General features: G+C 39.5%; 1 protein-coding gene across 8 annotated transcripts in view; it reads left to right on the top strand.

Annotated features, from left to right (window-relative positions):
- ap3b2 (adaptor related protein complex 3 subunit beta 2) overlaps positions 1-15,100 on the top strand; it is a 52,381-nt gene extending 37,281 nt beyond the window's left edge. For 4 of the 8 annotated variants that reach the window (XM_088641758.1, XM_088641759.1, XM_088641755.1 and 1 more), the window contains exons 18-28: positions 1,892-2,003; positions 2,629-2,788; positions 3,710-3,884; positions 3,991-4,066; positions 4,431-4,540; positions 4,900-5,131; positions 5,936-6,020; positions 6,777-6,874; positions 9,069-9,092; positions 10,145-10,283; positions 11,123-15,100. In XM_088641758.1, the coding sequence (XP_088497884.1) occupies positions 1,892-2,003; positions 2,629-2,788; positions 3,710-3,884; positions 3,991-4,066; positions 4,431-4,540; positions 4,900-5,131; positions 5,936-6,020; positions 6,777-6,874; positions 9,069-9,092; positions 10,145-10,283; positions 11,123-11,273 (1,362 nt within the window). In that variant the 3' untranslated portion in view covers positions 11,274-15,100. The remainder of the gene's footprint in view (positions 1-1,891; positions 2,004-2,628; positions 2,789-3,709; positions 3,885-3,990; positions 4,067-4,430; positions 4,541-4,899; positions 5,132-5,935; positions 6,021-6,776; positions 6,875-9,068; positions 9,093-10,144; positions 10,284-11,122) is intronic. The other 4 variants (XM_088641761.1, XM_088641763.1, XM_088641760.1 and 1 more) reach the window with 1 other exon arrangement.
- Positions 15,101-16,920: the final 1,820 nt, after the last annotated feature.

The following is a 16,920-nucleotide window of genomic DNA, read 5'->3' as shown; positions in this document are numbered from 1 at the left end:
GGTGTTTGTCCATCTCATAGGTCCCTGTGTGCACAGTTGAGAACAAGTATTGGCACAACCTGTTCTTTTAGTTTCAATCCCCAGCATAATTTACATCATGGTAATATTATAACCAAACAGGAAAAACTATATATAAGTATATACTGTATGCTTTATAAATAGAAACTCCCCTTAGCACCTCAACTTGGCTCAATTATATTAGTTCCAAGAGCTGCTCATAAGTCCAAAAGAACGATAATATCAAAGTGATTATCCAGGATTAGCTGAATTCAAGGAAGAGAATGTTTGCTATTAAGTATTTATAGATTTTCCTAGATTGACAGAAAAACCTTAAGATTTTTCTAGCCAAAATACTGTTTTTACCTTATCTGTGAAATCTTTAAAAGGCTTGAATTTCAGCTGGCTCAGTTTTCTCTTATCTTTCTCAGGGATCTTATTTGGCATGACTAGTGCCTATAGAGTTTCGGTTAGTGGAGGGTTCAGAATGAAAAGGATGTGAGTGACGATGTCTTCACGTGGAAAGATCCCCTCTTTGCCATGTGGAGCCAGTGTCCAACAATGGAGCACATTCTGTTACTCTGTGTTCTGTTCCAGCTGAACAAATATGGAAAAAAATAATTGGCCATCTTGAAATTGCAAGATTATATCCTTGCTAGAAATGAATATTTCAGTGAGTGTTTGAGGCAATTGTTTTAAATCAGTTGTCAAAATAGTGTGTATACACACCAGACCATATTCCTCACACCTTACTATCATAAATAATTTTGTGACTGTTGGCTCTCGCTAGCAGGTGGTCTGTGTCTGAGGGAGTCTGGCTTGTATTTTTACTACATTCTTCAGAGTGGATCTGCTGAAGAATGTAACTCAAGTCCCTCTCCCAGCTTCAAGTATCCCAGTGAAAGTCATCTCACCCTCATGTCATTCTTTTCTTTCCCATTCATCTGGGAATACTCCTGCATGCTGGGGACATGTCTTTACCATGCGAGCCAGTTAGTGACAAAGTGCTGTACCTTTAGCACTACGACACAGCTACAGTATGTTGGAAACGGATGTAAATCATCTTACTCTACAAAGGCCATTAGGGACGTCTGGGTATCTTTTACACCGTATCTTTTTCTGCTGTGAAAGAAAGTGCTGTGCCTTTCTTCTTTTCAGCTAAGGAAATTTAATTGCTGCAGATTTTCTATAAGAGTTCATGGTCTTTTTAATTAACAACTCATGTAAGCTACAGTGTCTTGCATATTGGTCTCTATACTTATATACAGATGTTAAAAAAGAGGAAAAGGTTGTGTCTAGTGGTATTTTCTTTGTTATACATTTAGTTTGAGTCTGACTTAATTATGAAAAAACAGAATCTGAAAACAAGTAAGAAAACATTAAATACATTTCAAGAGAGCCATTGCTTCACTAAATGGTACCTGCTGAAAAAATACATAACTTGGTCGTGCATACTTCATCTTTTAATTGCCTCCAGGCGCTCCTTCATGCCTGCCTTTCCCAGTTTATGTTAGTGATTGAAACTGTGACGCAGCTGTTGCTGCACAATGGAGAAGGGATGAAAAACTCAATTTGCAACAGAGGACCTCAGCAGTCCTGCTTCAGAACCAAGGAAGAACCATTTGCATGTTTAAATCCTCTCCTGGTAGGGTTAAGTATCTTATGGTTTCTGAAAGTCTGTTTCAGACTTGATGTTTTCTTCTCTGATATTTTTACCTTCAGTTTTTTCTGCAAAGTGCCCATCACAACAGCACGATAATTGAAAGTGAAACCTGTTGAGGAAATTAAAAGTACTAACCAAGGTGATGCACGCATGACCAATGTATCTTCCAACTGTTTCTGTCAACTTGCCCTCTGGTCCCTCGATATGACTGTGCCTACTTTATCCCTGCAGGTTCCTGAATGGACCAAGTGTAGCAGTCGTGAGAAGAGAAAGGAGAAGGTGGAGAAGCCGTTCTACTCTGATTCTGAAGGGGAATCTGGGCCAACTGAGTCCGCAGACAGTGGTAACATGTCCTGTGTTGTGTCAAAATGACAGAGCGCTGCTGTTTCCCAGAAGGACAGTAGTACAGTGTATTGGCTAAAGCCTCACAAGGCTTTCCTGCTGTGAGCTGTGAGAGATACTCTCCTCCTGTCCACCCCAGCACCCACTGTGCAGAGCAGCTCAGCTGCCTTTTTGTGTGTGCCTGGCTGTGTGGAGTGCACTGTGGTGATTACAGTTGGCCGGTGAGACAGGTGAAAAAGTAAGTCAATGGACAGTTCAAAAGTCTCTTGAGGATTTTTAGTCATTTGGGGCACCTTAGTGGAACAAAACTGCTTTGTTTTTGGTAAAGAAATTAAGAAAAATGTTTTATCAAATCACACAGTTGAAGCCAGTTTCTGTGAATGGAACATGAATGCCCAGGCTAGAATGGTTTCATAGCTAGTTAAGGAACAGCTATGAGGAAAGATTCTTATGGATCAGTTTTGTCAACAGTCATTTTAAATTTGGAAATGCTACATTCATTTACTAATATACTTATATCTCGTTACTCTATAATGCCCAGGGAGCTCACTGGAATTGTATATATTGTGTAAATGCTTTCTCCTCCGTTCTTATAATGTCTGCTTACAAATCTCACTGCTATACAGAGTCTGAAATGGGCAGCGAGTCGGAGACTGGCAGCGAAGAGAGGGGCACTGGATCAGAGAGTGAGGAGAGCGAAGAGGAATCTGGATCGGAGAAGGAAAAGAAAAAGAAGAAAACCGAGAAAAGCAGGACCAAGAAAATCGTACGGGAGAGCGCGGAGAGGTGTGGTTTTATCGCTCATTATCTGTCCTGATGGATATCCATCTCTGATAGGAAAAAAGCCCTGAAATGGTCTATGGGTGTCATAAAAATGTGTCATTTCACAGCTCTTTGAGGGATTTCTTGCTGGATTCCCTGTTTGAGATGGTTTAACTTGTTTGAAGGCCATCCTTTATCAAAATTTAATTTGAAGCATTCACATTGATTGAACTTCCCTTTTCAGCCTTATTAAACGTATATCATCTATGTGAAAAGAAAATTATGTAGCTGTTAAAGTGTTAAAAACATGCAGACCTTAATAGACATAAGTATCCCTTTGAATTTTCCATCCATCCTTTTTCTAACGGCCTTATCTAGTACTGGGTTGTGGGAAAGCTGGAGCCTATCCCAGCAAGCAACATGTACAAGGCAGGGTACACCCTGGATGGGACATCAGTCCATTGCAGGGCACACACAGACACACACACAGTCAACTGTTCCAGAAATCAATTAACCTACAGATATGTCTTTGGACAGCGGGAGGAAGCTGGTGCACCTGGAGCAAACCTACATGAACACAGGGAGAACATGTAAACTCCAGACAGACAGCACCTCGGGTCAGGAATTGAAACCAGGGCCCCAGCCCTTTGAGGCAGCAATGCTAGACACTGCGTCCATTTTAACAATTGTACTAAAAATGTTATACAGTGTACCTATCAAAAAGTTGAGTGCAATTTCTGATTTATGTTTAGATCTCTCTAATATAGCCTGTAGACATTTATTGAAAAACTAGCTGCGTTTCCTTTCTGACTGCTACCTGCTAGCTGTCTAACAGTGCATGGCAAACCAGAGAATTGTATTGGAAATCTCACAAGCAGGAATATACCTGTCGTGGTTACGGTGCCTGGGTATGTTTTGTACGAACCGATTTGTGTCCTGATGCAGCGAGGAGAGCACAGGGGAGGAGAGGAAGAGTGAGAAGAAGAAGAAGAAAGAGGCTCGGGAGAGTTCCGAATCTTCATCTGAAGAAGAGGAGGACAGCACATCTGAAAGCAGCTCCTCTGAGTCAGAATCTGAAGAGGAATCTGAGTCTGATACAGAGACAAAGAAGAAGAAAAAGGTGAGGAGCTCACGACACAAAGAAACCGTTGAAAACAGACAACTCAGAAAGTGAAAAGTATCATGTAGGAAAATGATTCTGTGTGTGTGGTGCGCTTCTCTTCCAGGTCTCCAGCTCCAAACCAGTTCCAAAAGAGCCCAGAAAGGAAAAACAAGAAATATCTCTTCTTGACCTGGACGACTGTAAGTCAATTAATTCCTTCATTATTCAGTATATAGATAATATGATTAGCATCACAATGAATAAATCAAAGCTGTATCATGGTAGGGTAAGAGTAATGAAAAGCAGAGCTGCCTGAAAGATATTTTTGAAAAAGTTAACCCTTATCCTGGAAGGTGTTTTTGTAGAATATAGCCAAAATTTAAAATTTGCAAGTTTATTAAGAGACATCCTGAACCCTTGCTTTCTGAATGACCCTTCAGTGTAAACTTTTAAAACATGAATGCCCTATTTCAAATACATACTGTAGCTACATTGGTTCTGCTTGGATGCTGTTGACTGTTCCAGTAATATTCTCTTTACTCTTTCTTTTGTCTGCTGTATAAGTTGCTCCCTCGCCTTCGCCTCAGGTTACCCCTGTCAACAACATTGTGTCCAATAGCCTGGTCACTGACTTGGAAGGGCTGTCTTTGACAGACACAGCTCTGTCCCCAACGGTGAGTGATACCTAATGATGTCCTGGAAACTAAGATTGATGAAGAAAATATCGTTTTGCCTGAGGAAGAGAGGGAAGAAGGGAAGAGATCATTACAGTACAGTACATCACTAGTAGACGCTAATGTTCCTACCTCATTATGACTCTTATAGCAGGTTAGATTTGGTACATGTTTGCATTTCATTTGTATTGCATGCAGACAGTAGGTGCTATCTACCATCCTAAGAGTTTCAATCTCAGTTGTGCTTCATTTGATTTCCTGTTTTATTTTGTTCAAACCAGGTTACTGCATTAGGTTTCTGCCATGTAATTCCATGATCTAGCCTAATCTGAGGCTGCAACATGCTTTGCCTCCCACAGACAATCAGCCCCACCTTCAGCTCGGTGAAAACCCATGAGCTGCTGCACCGCATCACCGGAGAGGGTCTGTCGGTGGAGTACTGCTTCAGCCGGCAGCCTTTCAGTCCCGACGCCCACATGGTTGCCGTCCAGATCCAGTTCACCAACAACACGGACTCGGAGGCCAAAAACATCCGCGTCCAAGAGCCCAAACTGCTCTCTGGGATGAGGATCAAGGAGTTTCCAGAGATAGGTCAGTCATGGTAATGAACCTGCATCCAAGACCCCTGGATGATGTGAGCTTTTGTCTTGCAGCAAAACTATTGACTTGATTCACATATTACAGAAGATAATTAAGACATGTTCAGTTTTTCTAATCACAAAACGTATATCCCCTACAAAAATCTTTAAAACTCAGGCTCCCAGGTGCTTGTCCAACGCTCAGGTTGAGCTCTGTGAGCCAAAGGTTGTGGGTTCGAGCAGAAACGGTTGGGGTTCCCTAAGATCCCAGGATATCAGTGACCCCTTGTGGGCTTTGGGGTTGTTTCTCTAAAACAAGGCACAAAGACACATTCACCGATTTCAGATTAGGTGGGTATGCATTTGGAGATTCTACATTGACAAGAAAAAAGAACAAAATTCTAGGACTCAGCACTCAACCACACAAGTTGATATCAACAATTACAAATGCTACACTTTTACTTTCTCTTTTACACTGATATTGTAACTTATTTCAAGAGGTTGTTGTAAAAATTTGATGTGATTGATTTTCCCAGCTGATTTAGTAAGTAAATTTTCCTGACTAATATGTAGTGAGGAGAATACACATGCAGCGCAACGTATCCATGTGTGAATTTATTTGTATGATATTGTACCTCAACAACTACATCATAATCAATGGATAATTGATTTTGACATATTTAAATTTAGTATAAGTATATAATATATAAGATACTGTACAGGGCAAGATTTAAGGACTTTTAATTAAAATGCACGAGAAGGTTCTGAAAATGCATACTGTATGTTTGTTTTTTGTGTGATATTGTTTTTGTTACAGAGATTTTGGCTCCAGGAGAGACAGTGACAGTGGTTATGGGAATTGATTTCTGTGATTCTACACAGGCAGCCAACTTCCAACTCTGGTGAGGCCAGAACTCTAATCCGTAGAATTTAAGTATAAAATACAATATTTACTAATATATTTTAGTATGAGATGCTGAACATGCTTTACTGGCTTCATATGAACAATACTTATGTGAGAGATAATCCTCACCTCTCCAAGCAGGTATCCAGAAACTGAGAGCATTGAAAACTGCATATAGATATTGTTGAAAATAAATATTGTGACACAGCCTGTGTAACTGGTATCAGACAGCTCTGCTGGTGCTTTGATTGCATACCCATGATCGTAGAGGCTTCCCTAGTCCTAGAGCAATTGTGGTATGTTGTCTGTGGATAAAATAAAATGTAAACAATAAATCATGTTTGTGTTAGGTATGAGCTCTGTCCTCAGCCTTCACAGAAAAAGAATACATTGTACAGTACTGATCTCCCTTGACGGGTTCATTATCATTGTCTACAGCGCTTTCATTCATAAGGAGGCAATGATTATATGTACAGAGAAACTGATGTATTCAGCAAACCAGAGAGCTTATTAGGAGAGAATTAGCACAGCTGTTTCGACCCCTGTATTTTTGTGCACTATACAGTATGTTTCTGAACAGAATAAAATAAACATCACTCCCTAAGAGTGATCACCTCCCTTTAGAAACATGCATTTGCCCTGACCTGCAGAAATGCCGCGCAGGGAGGTGGAATAAAGTACATGGTATTTGGTACTGTCCTTGCATGCAAGGTCTTCAGTGAATAAGCTCATTTTCTGCTTCCTTCTCCTTCAGCACTCACACCCGGAAGTTCTTCGTGTCTATCCAGCCACCTGTAGGGGAGCTTATGACTCCAGTCTTCATGAGTGAGAACGAGTTCAAGAGGGAGCAAGGTGAGAGCTGCTGTGCACCTGTCTGTAGGTTAAACTGGAGGTTACCTCTGCAGAAGGGAAATGAGGGATTTTTTTAAGACTCATTTAACTTTGATGAGAGCAGCAAAGGCTGAGCAGCTCAGGGTAACGAAGGAGGGTCCTTCTAAAGGATGTAAAAGCAAACACAAGCAAACAAAACACAGGAGGGAAGGAAACTTTAGAAATCAGTTGACCAGGAAGTCACAGAGGATGGCTAGATCATTTTCTTTGTCTTTGTCATTGCTGAACACCGACGTTACCAGCTTGTAGCCTGACCTTGTCAGAGATCAGAAACTAAATAAGGTTGGTCCTGGTCACTACTGGGACAGGAGACTTGTAGGGATATTCAGATTGCTGCTGTAAGTGCTGTTTGTAGACCAGTAGGTGTCACTCTTCCATCTGGGCCTGGGCTTCCACAGGATGGTGACTGTGGATATTGTGCAGTAGGTGAGACATTGTACTGAGGTCCTGCCTACTTGGCTATTAAGGCAATATTCATTAGAATTGAAGTGATTTCCCCTTTAATTCCACTTTGGTCTTGCGCCAAGCCCCCCCTGGTTTTAGATAATTCAATTGCTAAAGTCATTTCTCATGTCCCCACCCGATCTGCTGTGCAGAAGAATAAATTGGCTGTCACTCATCACTCAGGTGGCCACTGCACATCAGTGGGAGGCGAAGTGGGTTCTACATGTGAAGAACATTGGAGTCTTTCAGGAAAAGCACGAGATAAATACAAGAAATTCTTTAGAAAGTTTAGAGACTACAGGTTTTTATTTCCTCCCAAGGGTGCTCTGCTTGACACCCCTTAACTTGGGCCACATGGAGAGAGAGTGGGGGTCCTACCTGGTCCTACAGTTCCTCCGTTTCTCCAATCTGTCATTCCGCAGCAGAGGAAAATATGTCTAAACCCATCTTGTATTGGATTTTGCTCAATTCATATAATGAAAAAATAAAGGGAGAGCACATAGACCATTAAAAGAAAAGTCTTGACAACAGGGCTAACATTCAGGCTACAATTGCTATGTAAAAATGAGCAGCTAAAGTCAATTTAGATGGTATACTGTAATGTGTACAAATGGTACACATATTCACTCATACAAGGCAAGGCATTACATGAATTAATTATCAAGAGCTGACATACAGTACATCACTGCTTCCACAAATCTGTCTTACAAGGCTGGAACCCAACATATCGTTAAATCCATAAGGTTGCACTCTTTTACAGACATGATTCTTATGGAAAAATGTACAACCAGGTTACACTAAGCCAGATCAAAGTCTTTATCGTCTTACACAAACACTTCCTCCTATCTACAAAATCTACACCCTTTATTTTTCTTTTACGTTTTATTTTTTATCTAGAATGTTGCCGTGGAACTAGTCTTTGACATTACATTTGTGCACATTTGTGTTCCTTCATAAAATGTATTCAGGGAGATAGCTGATAAGTCATTTTCCCTCCACCATCTTTGGAGCCCCACAGTAGGAACCACAGATTCTAAATCGTGCTAGATTTTATGTAGGTCATATGTCAGTTTCTATAAAGGTAATATTTGTGTTGCCTGGGAGACCCGAAACTTCAAAGTGGGACTTCAGAGGCCCACAAGATCAAAATATATATTTTTTTAAACATCAATATGCTGTGAAATAATCACCAAAGAAATCACATTGTTAAGTGTTATCTGCTTCTCCTGAGTAAACAATACGTTTGAGCTGTCTTTCAGTTTCTACTTTCGCTCATCTACTGTATATAGAGCTGTTTTGAATTTACCTTTGTTTCCCCTCTTTGCTTTCACCATGGTGGTAACTACAATGTACTTAGAGTATATAATACCAAATACTCTGCAATAGTCTAATATACAGTTTCTGCTATGAAGAGTTTTCATATATTTATGTATTTTGCTTCTTTTTGTGAATAGACTGAAGCCAAAACCTATGAGGTGCCTGTTCTTTTGCCATTTAATAATTGTATTCTTTAGTTGATCAGGGTCCTCATCATTGAACGGGCCACACTAGATTCCCCTACGTAATTGTGAAAATATGCATTCACATTTGATTTAGTCGTGACTCGGTCTTAGCAACGTGAGCAGTGTTTTCTGAATCACTCTGAAAGTTGTTGCAGTTAAATATTTGTCATATCCTTCATTCTTTTTCTGTACTCTGTCAACTCCCATAGAGAAGCTATTACGATTCCAAACAGGTAAGTTCTTCTGATAGATTCGTTCTTCTCAGTTGTCTGTGTGTCACTTGTCTCACTTCCCCTCAGAGTTTCCCTAGTGTGCTCAGTGACTTTTAGCTGAACTGGCAGTCTCAGTGCATTGATTTTGTGTATGGTGTGTTTACTGCTCACAGAATGTCAGGTTTATTGACCTGCATCAAAACACTTTGCACAGATCTGTAGATAAAGACCACAATTGTTCAGAAAGCCTCTTAGTCCTGACTGTTCTGAAATGCTACTCACAGATGCTGGATTGCAATTGGCACTACTGTACATTCAAGCTTTAATTAAGAACTGCACATAGATATTTGTTTTCTGTTAAAACTGTTTTTGTCATTGAAGTATGACTTGATCTGTTTGTGTCCAGATGTTCCTGTCTCCAAAGTCAGTCTGTGCTAAAGGAGTAGCAATCAAAGATATTTGTACTGCTTGGGGTCCTGTAATTAGTTAAGCAAGTGTTTAATGTGACCTATTGAATTGGTTGTTCATTAGAAACCTGGAGGTCAAACAGGCCACAGTGATCAATTGTGAGTGCCCACCCTGTGAAAACAGGCTTAACTGATTTTCTGATTTTCGGGTCAGTATCAGTTTTGAAAACATCAGGTTATTACATATAGGGAAAAGTAGGCCTGGATATATGAAGGAGACACGGGAGTGGGGACAGTTACTTACTGCTCATCCTCTTGGATTTTGAGTGGGTTGCTGCAGCATAGTGGAATTCTTCTTCTTGCATAATTAAAACAGGACAGAAAAAAGCTTTCTAAAGCTTTCTAAAGGCCTCTGGCAATATTGGAATATAATTGATTACAATTTATTTAATAACACAAGAAAGTTCTGTTGATAAGACCATAACAAAAAATGCAAAACATATTTTTAGATTTCCAACTTGTTCCTTATCAGATTATTTCACAGGAAGGAATGCGACTATGTTTGGATCATTTATCTTCTAGTTAGCTAACAGGAAGTGCCATGGACAAAACCTCTGCTGTTCAAAAGGCTTGTTTGGTTTGAATCCGGTCTGGGCTTCTCGGCAGGTCAGCTAATGGGAATGAACGAGATCACGGAGAAACTGACTCTAGGAGAGAAATGCCGGAGTGACCACGTCATTGTCCAAAGGGTCACCTCTGCTGCCAACCTCAGCCGCGTGCCCTGTGGGTCAGAGAAGGAGTACAGGTGAGCAAGTGTGTAGTGCACACATCCGAAAAGGTCCACAGATGTTTGTAGTGGTGTACCCCTGTAGTTAGACCTCTGGGCTTTGTATGATAGAGTATACAAATCATCAGAGATCCTACCACAGAGACACACCACTGCTGTGCACATTTGCAGCGGTAAATTGATATGCTTTTGCTGCCTCACCATGCTTGTATCGTGCATGACCTCTGTGTTGCCATGGTTGTCCTTGGTTGGTCCTTTGCAATATTATACTTCTCTTTAACATACCATGCTTTTTACAGGACTTCACTATGCTTTAATGTGATATACACTATTTTTGTCATGGTCACCCATAGTAAACGTTTATTAGACTTGCCAGGGGAACCGTTAAATGTTTGCCTCTGAAATTCTTTGTTTTTTGTCAGGTTAGTACTCTATATCTGTACTTATGAAGGACTTTTCAGATGTCCTGACAGGTTAGGCATAAAAACTTAAAAGGTGTCTTTCAAAGTTGTTGTTTTTTTGCAGTGCTTGTTTTGCTCTGATTTAATGCCTCCAAATGAACTTAATCTTACCACATTTAAAAGTAAAACATGTCAATTTCTCTTTTCCATACCAACCCTACATACTCCCTAGTTTCTGGCATTTAATCTATAACAATCCTCAAGAAAGAGTTAAATTTTCTGCTTGGTCCAAAAACTTTGAAAATCAGAGCTTAAGGCAGCTGAATGTAGTTGCTGTGTCTTCTTTCTTTAGAACTTGAGCATAAGAAATTGAATCCAGACAAAAAACATGCTTATCCACCCACTTGGATTGTTTTTCTATTTAATATATAAAATGTATATTCTGCTTATTTTCAGATTCGCTGCAAAGACTGTAACCAGTGGTAGCCTGGTGCTGGTAACCGTGGTGACAAGAGATGAAAAGGCCTCCCAGCTCAATGTGAACTGTGAGAAGATGGTGATAGGCACTATGTTGGTGAAAGACATTCTTCAGGCCCTGTCACAGTGATGGACCACCAATTTGCTGTTACATCCCTTACTCCCTTTATCTGGATTGCACCAGTTCTCTGTAACTCACACAGTCACTCTCCTGCCTTTTCTCAATTCTCTCCTTCAGCTCCAACGCTCAGCCTGTCTATTGCCTTTTAAAACACAAAACCACGTTTTAAATGAATCTTGATTTCTTCACTACTTTTCATAACCATTAAGCTTGTAAACCAGCAATTCTAATTTGGACCCAATTTACATCTGGCCACTCATAGCTAAGCTAAGCTAATGTACAAAAATATATTTCCTTTCCCCCCTCAACCCCCTCAAACCCTACTGTCTACATTTCTGAATAGCTGATGGGTAATCTAGTTAGACTGATTGGACAGGTGAGATCTGCTGTACTCATGCATCACAGTGTCCATCAGTTGCAGGACCTTCTCATATCCTTCTAGACATGTTTAGTGAACGTGGGGAAGCAAGGAGTATCTTATGGAATCAAACAGCAAGTTTAACATTCCCTTAAAACACAGAAAACCATTGCAAGTCTTTTATTACAAGGCTTGATATACCTATGTGATGTGAGAAGGATGCCAGGGCACAAAAAGATAGATCAAATCTCCACCAGTACGTGTTGTTGAGGGTCTTAACATTAAGTTGTTTAGCTTTACATTTTAATTTTACATTTACATTTTAATCTGTACAAATAAAGCTCATCAACTATTAATGGCTGGGTTGGTAGATTTTCCAAAACGCTATGCAGTCATGCAGACTAATGTTGCTGGAGGGATCAAGCCCTTTCAATAAGGCCAGGTTTGTCACCAGACACTGCTGTTACCATCCTGAGTGTTTGGAGCACCTTCTCACAAGGCAGCTCTATTCTAATAAGTGGCAGTCGTTCTGGCAGCCTTTTCTGAACCACGTTCCGGTCTAGTTCAGTCTCCTGTCACTTTGTAGTGATCCTGCCATGCTTGCAGTCTCTCTCTTTAGGACAACGGACGGTCAGTGTCCACCTTGAAGATCTACCTGACTGTCATTTCTGTGTGCCATGTCAATCTATTTCGGGGTCTCATTTCTTGACTGCTCAGGTCCTTAAGGACACCAGTCACCTCCTGCTATTTCAGGATGTCTCCCCCACAGCTGACCTGCCTGACCTGTCCCACTGGCTGGTGGCTGTTTATTAAAGCCTAATGGAACATTTGGTTGCTTCTGTAGCACTGGTTCTCTGAAAGCCCTATACCCCCTCAGGGGAGGAGTGGGAGTTAGGGTTAGGGTAGACACACTCCTGACTGTCTTGTCAATAGAGTTGGTATTAATGCTCTATCCACCACCCCTGAGGGCAGTAGGGTTGATAGCTATTCTTCTCTTTCGGCGAACCAGGATTACAGGAGTAACCTAATAGCTTCTCTTCATCTTTGGAGTGGTCAGGAGAACATCACCTAGATGCAAGCAGAAGTCAAGCTTAGGAGTTCATTAGCTTTAAAATTTGCTGATCAGCTTCATGGGGGTTGAGAATAATTGTACTTGGAAGGAAGATCCGAGTTCACAAAAACTGTTCACATGACTTCCCACACTGTGTGATATCCATCTGATAAAGCTCGAATTGGACTTCTGAAATTTGTGTGTGCATACAAGGGACAGCTGTGGAAATAACATAATGCAAAATGTTATATCGTGGAACAACTTATGACAATCAAGCATATGCTAAAATTAAGAAGATGTTACAAAAACTGTGTTTATTACATTAATTTTTACAAGCTTTGTTTCAAGAAAAATGTATTCTTTCTAAATTTTGTTTCTGTAAATCAGGGGCTGAAGGAGAGGTTGCCTGCATAATGTAATGGCTACAAAAAGATAATTATAGTAACTACTTCATTTCTGTGTAGCGTGAATGTAGCATGTGGCCTCTAGTGTACTTTGTTAGGGATAGACTGGTATCACAAACTGTCTTTGAATCTTGGAAATAGTACAGTTTTACATTATTTTGGAAGCATGTTTACACATTTATGAGGTCACAATCATTTTGTTACTGGTACCACTTGTTTTAGGCCTTTATTTACTGAATGTGTTAGACTGAATCTGTTGTAGTTTGTTAAGTGATTTTTATTTATCTCTCTCCCAAATGTACATCATTATTACTGTTTTTGCTCTGCTTTAGATAAACAGCTTTCGAGAGTGTCAAATGTTCTGGTGTATTGAGTCTTTATCTGTTAATTTTAATTAGCCCTTGATAGTATACAAGACATGCTCCCCAAAACATGTAGGCTTTCTGAATTACAAGGCCCTTGTTGAAAGAGAGAGATTTCATTCCAAATAGACAAAAACACACCATATAATAGTGCTTGCTCTCTATTGCCTATAAACATGTACTATTATAAACTTGTTTCCTTGAATTATTATGTGTTGTGCATTTGCAGAGAGCTGTAAGACATGGGTCCTTTTAAATATAATATTATAATCACTATGACAGTAAAAGAGGTAATAAAAGCAAATTTTGTTTTTGAAACAATGTATTTTTTTTTTGTTTTGGAAACTTAAAATTATTTAGCCAGTAACCTGCTAATAAGGGGTAAATCTGAAACAGGGGTATTTCTCTTAAGGCATGATTTACTGTACACAAATGTCAGTAAAGTTAAGGGAGCAGATGCCCACGACCATGCAAAACTGGGCTGGTTTGTCAGCAGGTTTTCTAGGTCTGTTGAAGCAGTGTCACCTGCAGAGTGGGGAGAATGGGTTATAGTTGTGCCCATTAGGCCCATTAGACCCATAACCTTATTCAGGTCATTAGGATCTGAGCTAGAATGAAAACCTGCAGACAGACTGGTCTTCCAGAAGCATGGTTGGACACCCCTGCACTATATGAATCCTTTATACTGTAGCTGTCTTTCATCCCAAGATTGCAAAGCAATTAGCATGTTCTGTTATACCAACAAATGAAGTGGTGCTGGCAGTTTCCTGACCACACAGTACTGTGGCACTGCACTGAGATACACAATAATGTTGCATAAGACAGAAATCTAGCATTGGGAAAGCTTTTCATTTCTCAGGCACACAGATGGGTGACCTCTGAAGAAAACTAATTGTAGTATCTTGCCTATTTTATAAACATGATAACAAAGTAAAAAAATTAAAGTTTACATTTCAAAAATGCAAAATGCTGTTTTACTTTACTATATTACTTGATGTGTCTGAAATTACCTCTCTGTGAATGATTATACCTTATGACTGTTTTCTCTTAGTATTTGATGTTTTTTCTGGCATAATTTTAAAGCTACGTTGTCCTCCATGGTTTAATCTTATTTTAAAAATGTATACGAATGTGGCCTTTAAATTGTTCTGTTTACGCTGTAATGTGTATTTTTAACTGCTAATCAAAATTTTAAAATCTTGAAGACAGAAAAAAGTGCAAAGAAGGAACTACTGAACTTCTTGATAAATAATGGTTTGATGCACATCTTTGATCCAGCATCCTTGATAAATGTATTTGCTCTGTATTCTTTGTCAGTACGTGTTGCTATTTACTGTACTATTATTTTTAGGAAAAATGTTCATATCTGTAGAAAACTGAGACAATACACTATTACTATAAAAAGAATAATGCCTACTCTTTCATCCTATCATCTTCCTGAGACATGAAAACACTGGCCTTTTATTGACTCATTCTTTGTCCTTATTTATTTAGCTTGTGTGAGCCACAATACACTCAGCACACAGAGAGACACTGTGTTGGGTATCAGTCTACCCCTTTTTCACTGTTTGGTTGTGAAATATGATGTGTTGCTTGAATATGACAGCTTTATTTATTATACAAAAAAGAAAACTATCAATAAAAAAGCTGAAGACATAAAAGATCACTGCATTATTGTGTGTACTGTATATAAGTGTGCCGGTGTGCATTTCCTATTTTTGAGTGTGTTTGGAACTCTCATTACTTAGATAAAATGTGGGCATGTGGAAAATAGTCTTTCAGGTGCTTTGTCTGCAGAGCTCTGTGTCAAAGCTTTTTGAATGCCACAGTGAAATGCTATAATGAACTTAACTCCACCCTCAGACTGAAGTGCAATACAGCCCCTTATATAAATGTACTGTACATCATTGTACACATGTAGGTGTAAATCACTGTGTCCTTTGAAGTAACTTCTACTGTAGAATATAGGGATTCATTTATGAAGATAAATTACCTTCCTAAACTATGCTGTCTCTTTGGCAAGACTCAAAGAGAAGAAGACACTTTGTGTCTTTACCCATTATTTAGGCTTATAGGTACAGTATTTTAATTGCCAACAGCATCTGTGCAACAACATCCAGAAGCACTGAATCAGAAATTGTGAATATCATCATTATTTCCAGGCTTCCTTTCTTTTTAACTAGATGTAAAATAGAGATGTCACTTGTCAGATCAGGTCCTCTTGTGTAGTCTCCTTTGAAAGTGTCGTTTCAAATAAATACGACAGAACAGTTAGGTTCAAGCGGCCACAAAAACTCAAAAACTCACACTCTATTTTGGTGTAAAAAACCTGGCCCAGCTATTTTAGTATTTCGTGTTTGATAAATACATATACAAAAGAAAATTCAAAATGAGCACGCTGTAATAAAATAAAAATGTGAAAATTACAAAACCTAAATTTATGCTTAAACAAAAGAATATTTCAACATATCTTCAAACAAATATTTAAGAATAATAAAAATGTGTTTTTTAAACAAGGCAAACCAGGTTAGAATTATATAATGTATTAGACCGGAGCTTTGTTTTGAGTCTTGGTCACCACTCAACAATGATACTGCTGCTCTAGTGGTTGCCAAAGGAGAGCATGTGGACCGATTCCTGGTCTGAAGGAAATGCCAAATTATATACAAAACAAAAATTACTGTGGGCTTGATTCAGATATTCTTCGTAAATGCCTGAAAAGCATTAACCAAGTCAATTTACAGAGACTCAAAAATCATTCAGGAACACGGGATACAGAGGAAAATAAGTTTAGGTCCATTTATGTCTGAAAAGAGGAGACAGTGAAGAAGTTGACTCAGCAACTCAGCAGATGCAGAAGTTTAAATGAAATCTTAGCATTGCTGATTGCTTTAAGATGCAGAGAAATCCATTTATTTTACAAAACTGGTGTAAGCAAGAACTAAACAAACTTTGGTTCAGTACTTTTGATAATCCATGCTCAACTTTTGTTTTCAGTAACATACTGTATATTGATTTGTCGAGTCATAGCTAACATCCATCCGTTTTCTAAATTTCTTGATCCAGTACAATGTCACAGCCAGAGCCTATCCCAGCAAGCAATGGGTGAAAGGCAGGGTACACCCTGGATGGGACACCAGTCTATCGCAGGACACATGCAGACACAAACGCACACATTCACACCAGGGCCAATATTACAGAATCCACTCAACCAATTAACCTATGTCGCTTGACTGCAGGAGGAAACTGGAGCACCTGAAGGAAACCCGTGCAAACGTGAGGAGAACATACAAACTCCGTGCAAATAGCACACCAGGAATGGGACCCACGGTACTTGCACTACGAATCAGCAATGCTAACCTCTGTGCCACACGCCCATACCTAACAAAATATAGCTTTATGCAATAAGATGCCTGAGCAATGATTCGTTAAAATTCAGACTTCAACAACTGTTCGATCCAGAATTTATTATGCTGTCTGT

Source organism: Lepisosteus platostomus, chromosome 7, assembly GCF_059453375.1.
Source record: "Lepisosteus platostomus isolate fLepPlt1 chromosome 7, fLepPlt1.hap1, whole genome shotgun sequence".
Taxonomy (NCBI): Eukaryota; Metazoa; Chordata; class Actinopteri; order Semionotiformes; family Lepisosteidae; genus Lepisosteus; species Lepisosteus platostomus.
This window is presented reverse-complemented; position numbering and strand designations above follow the sequence as displayed.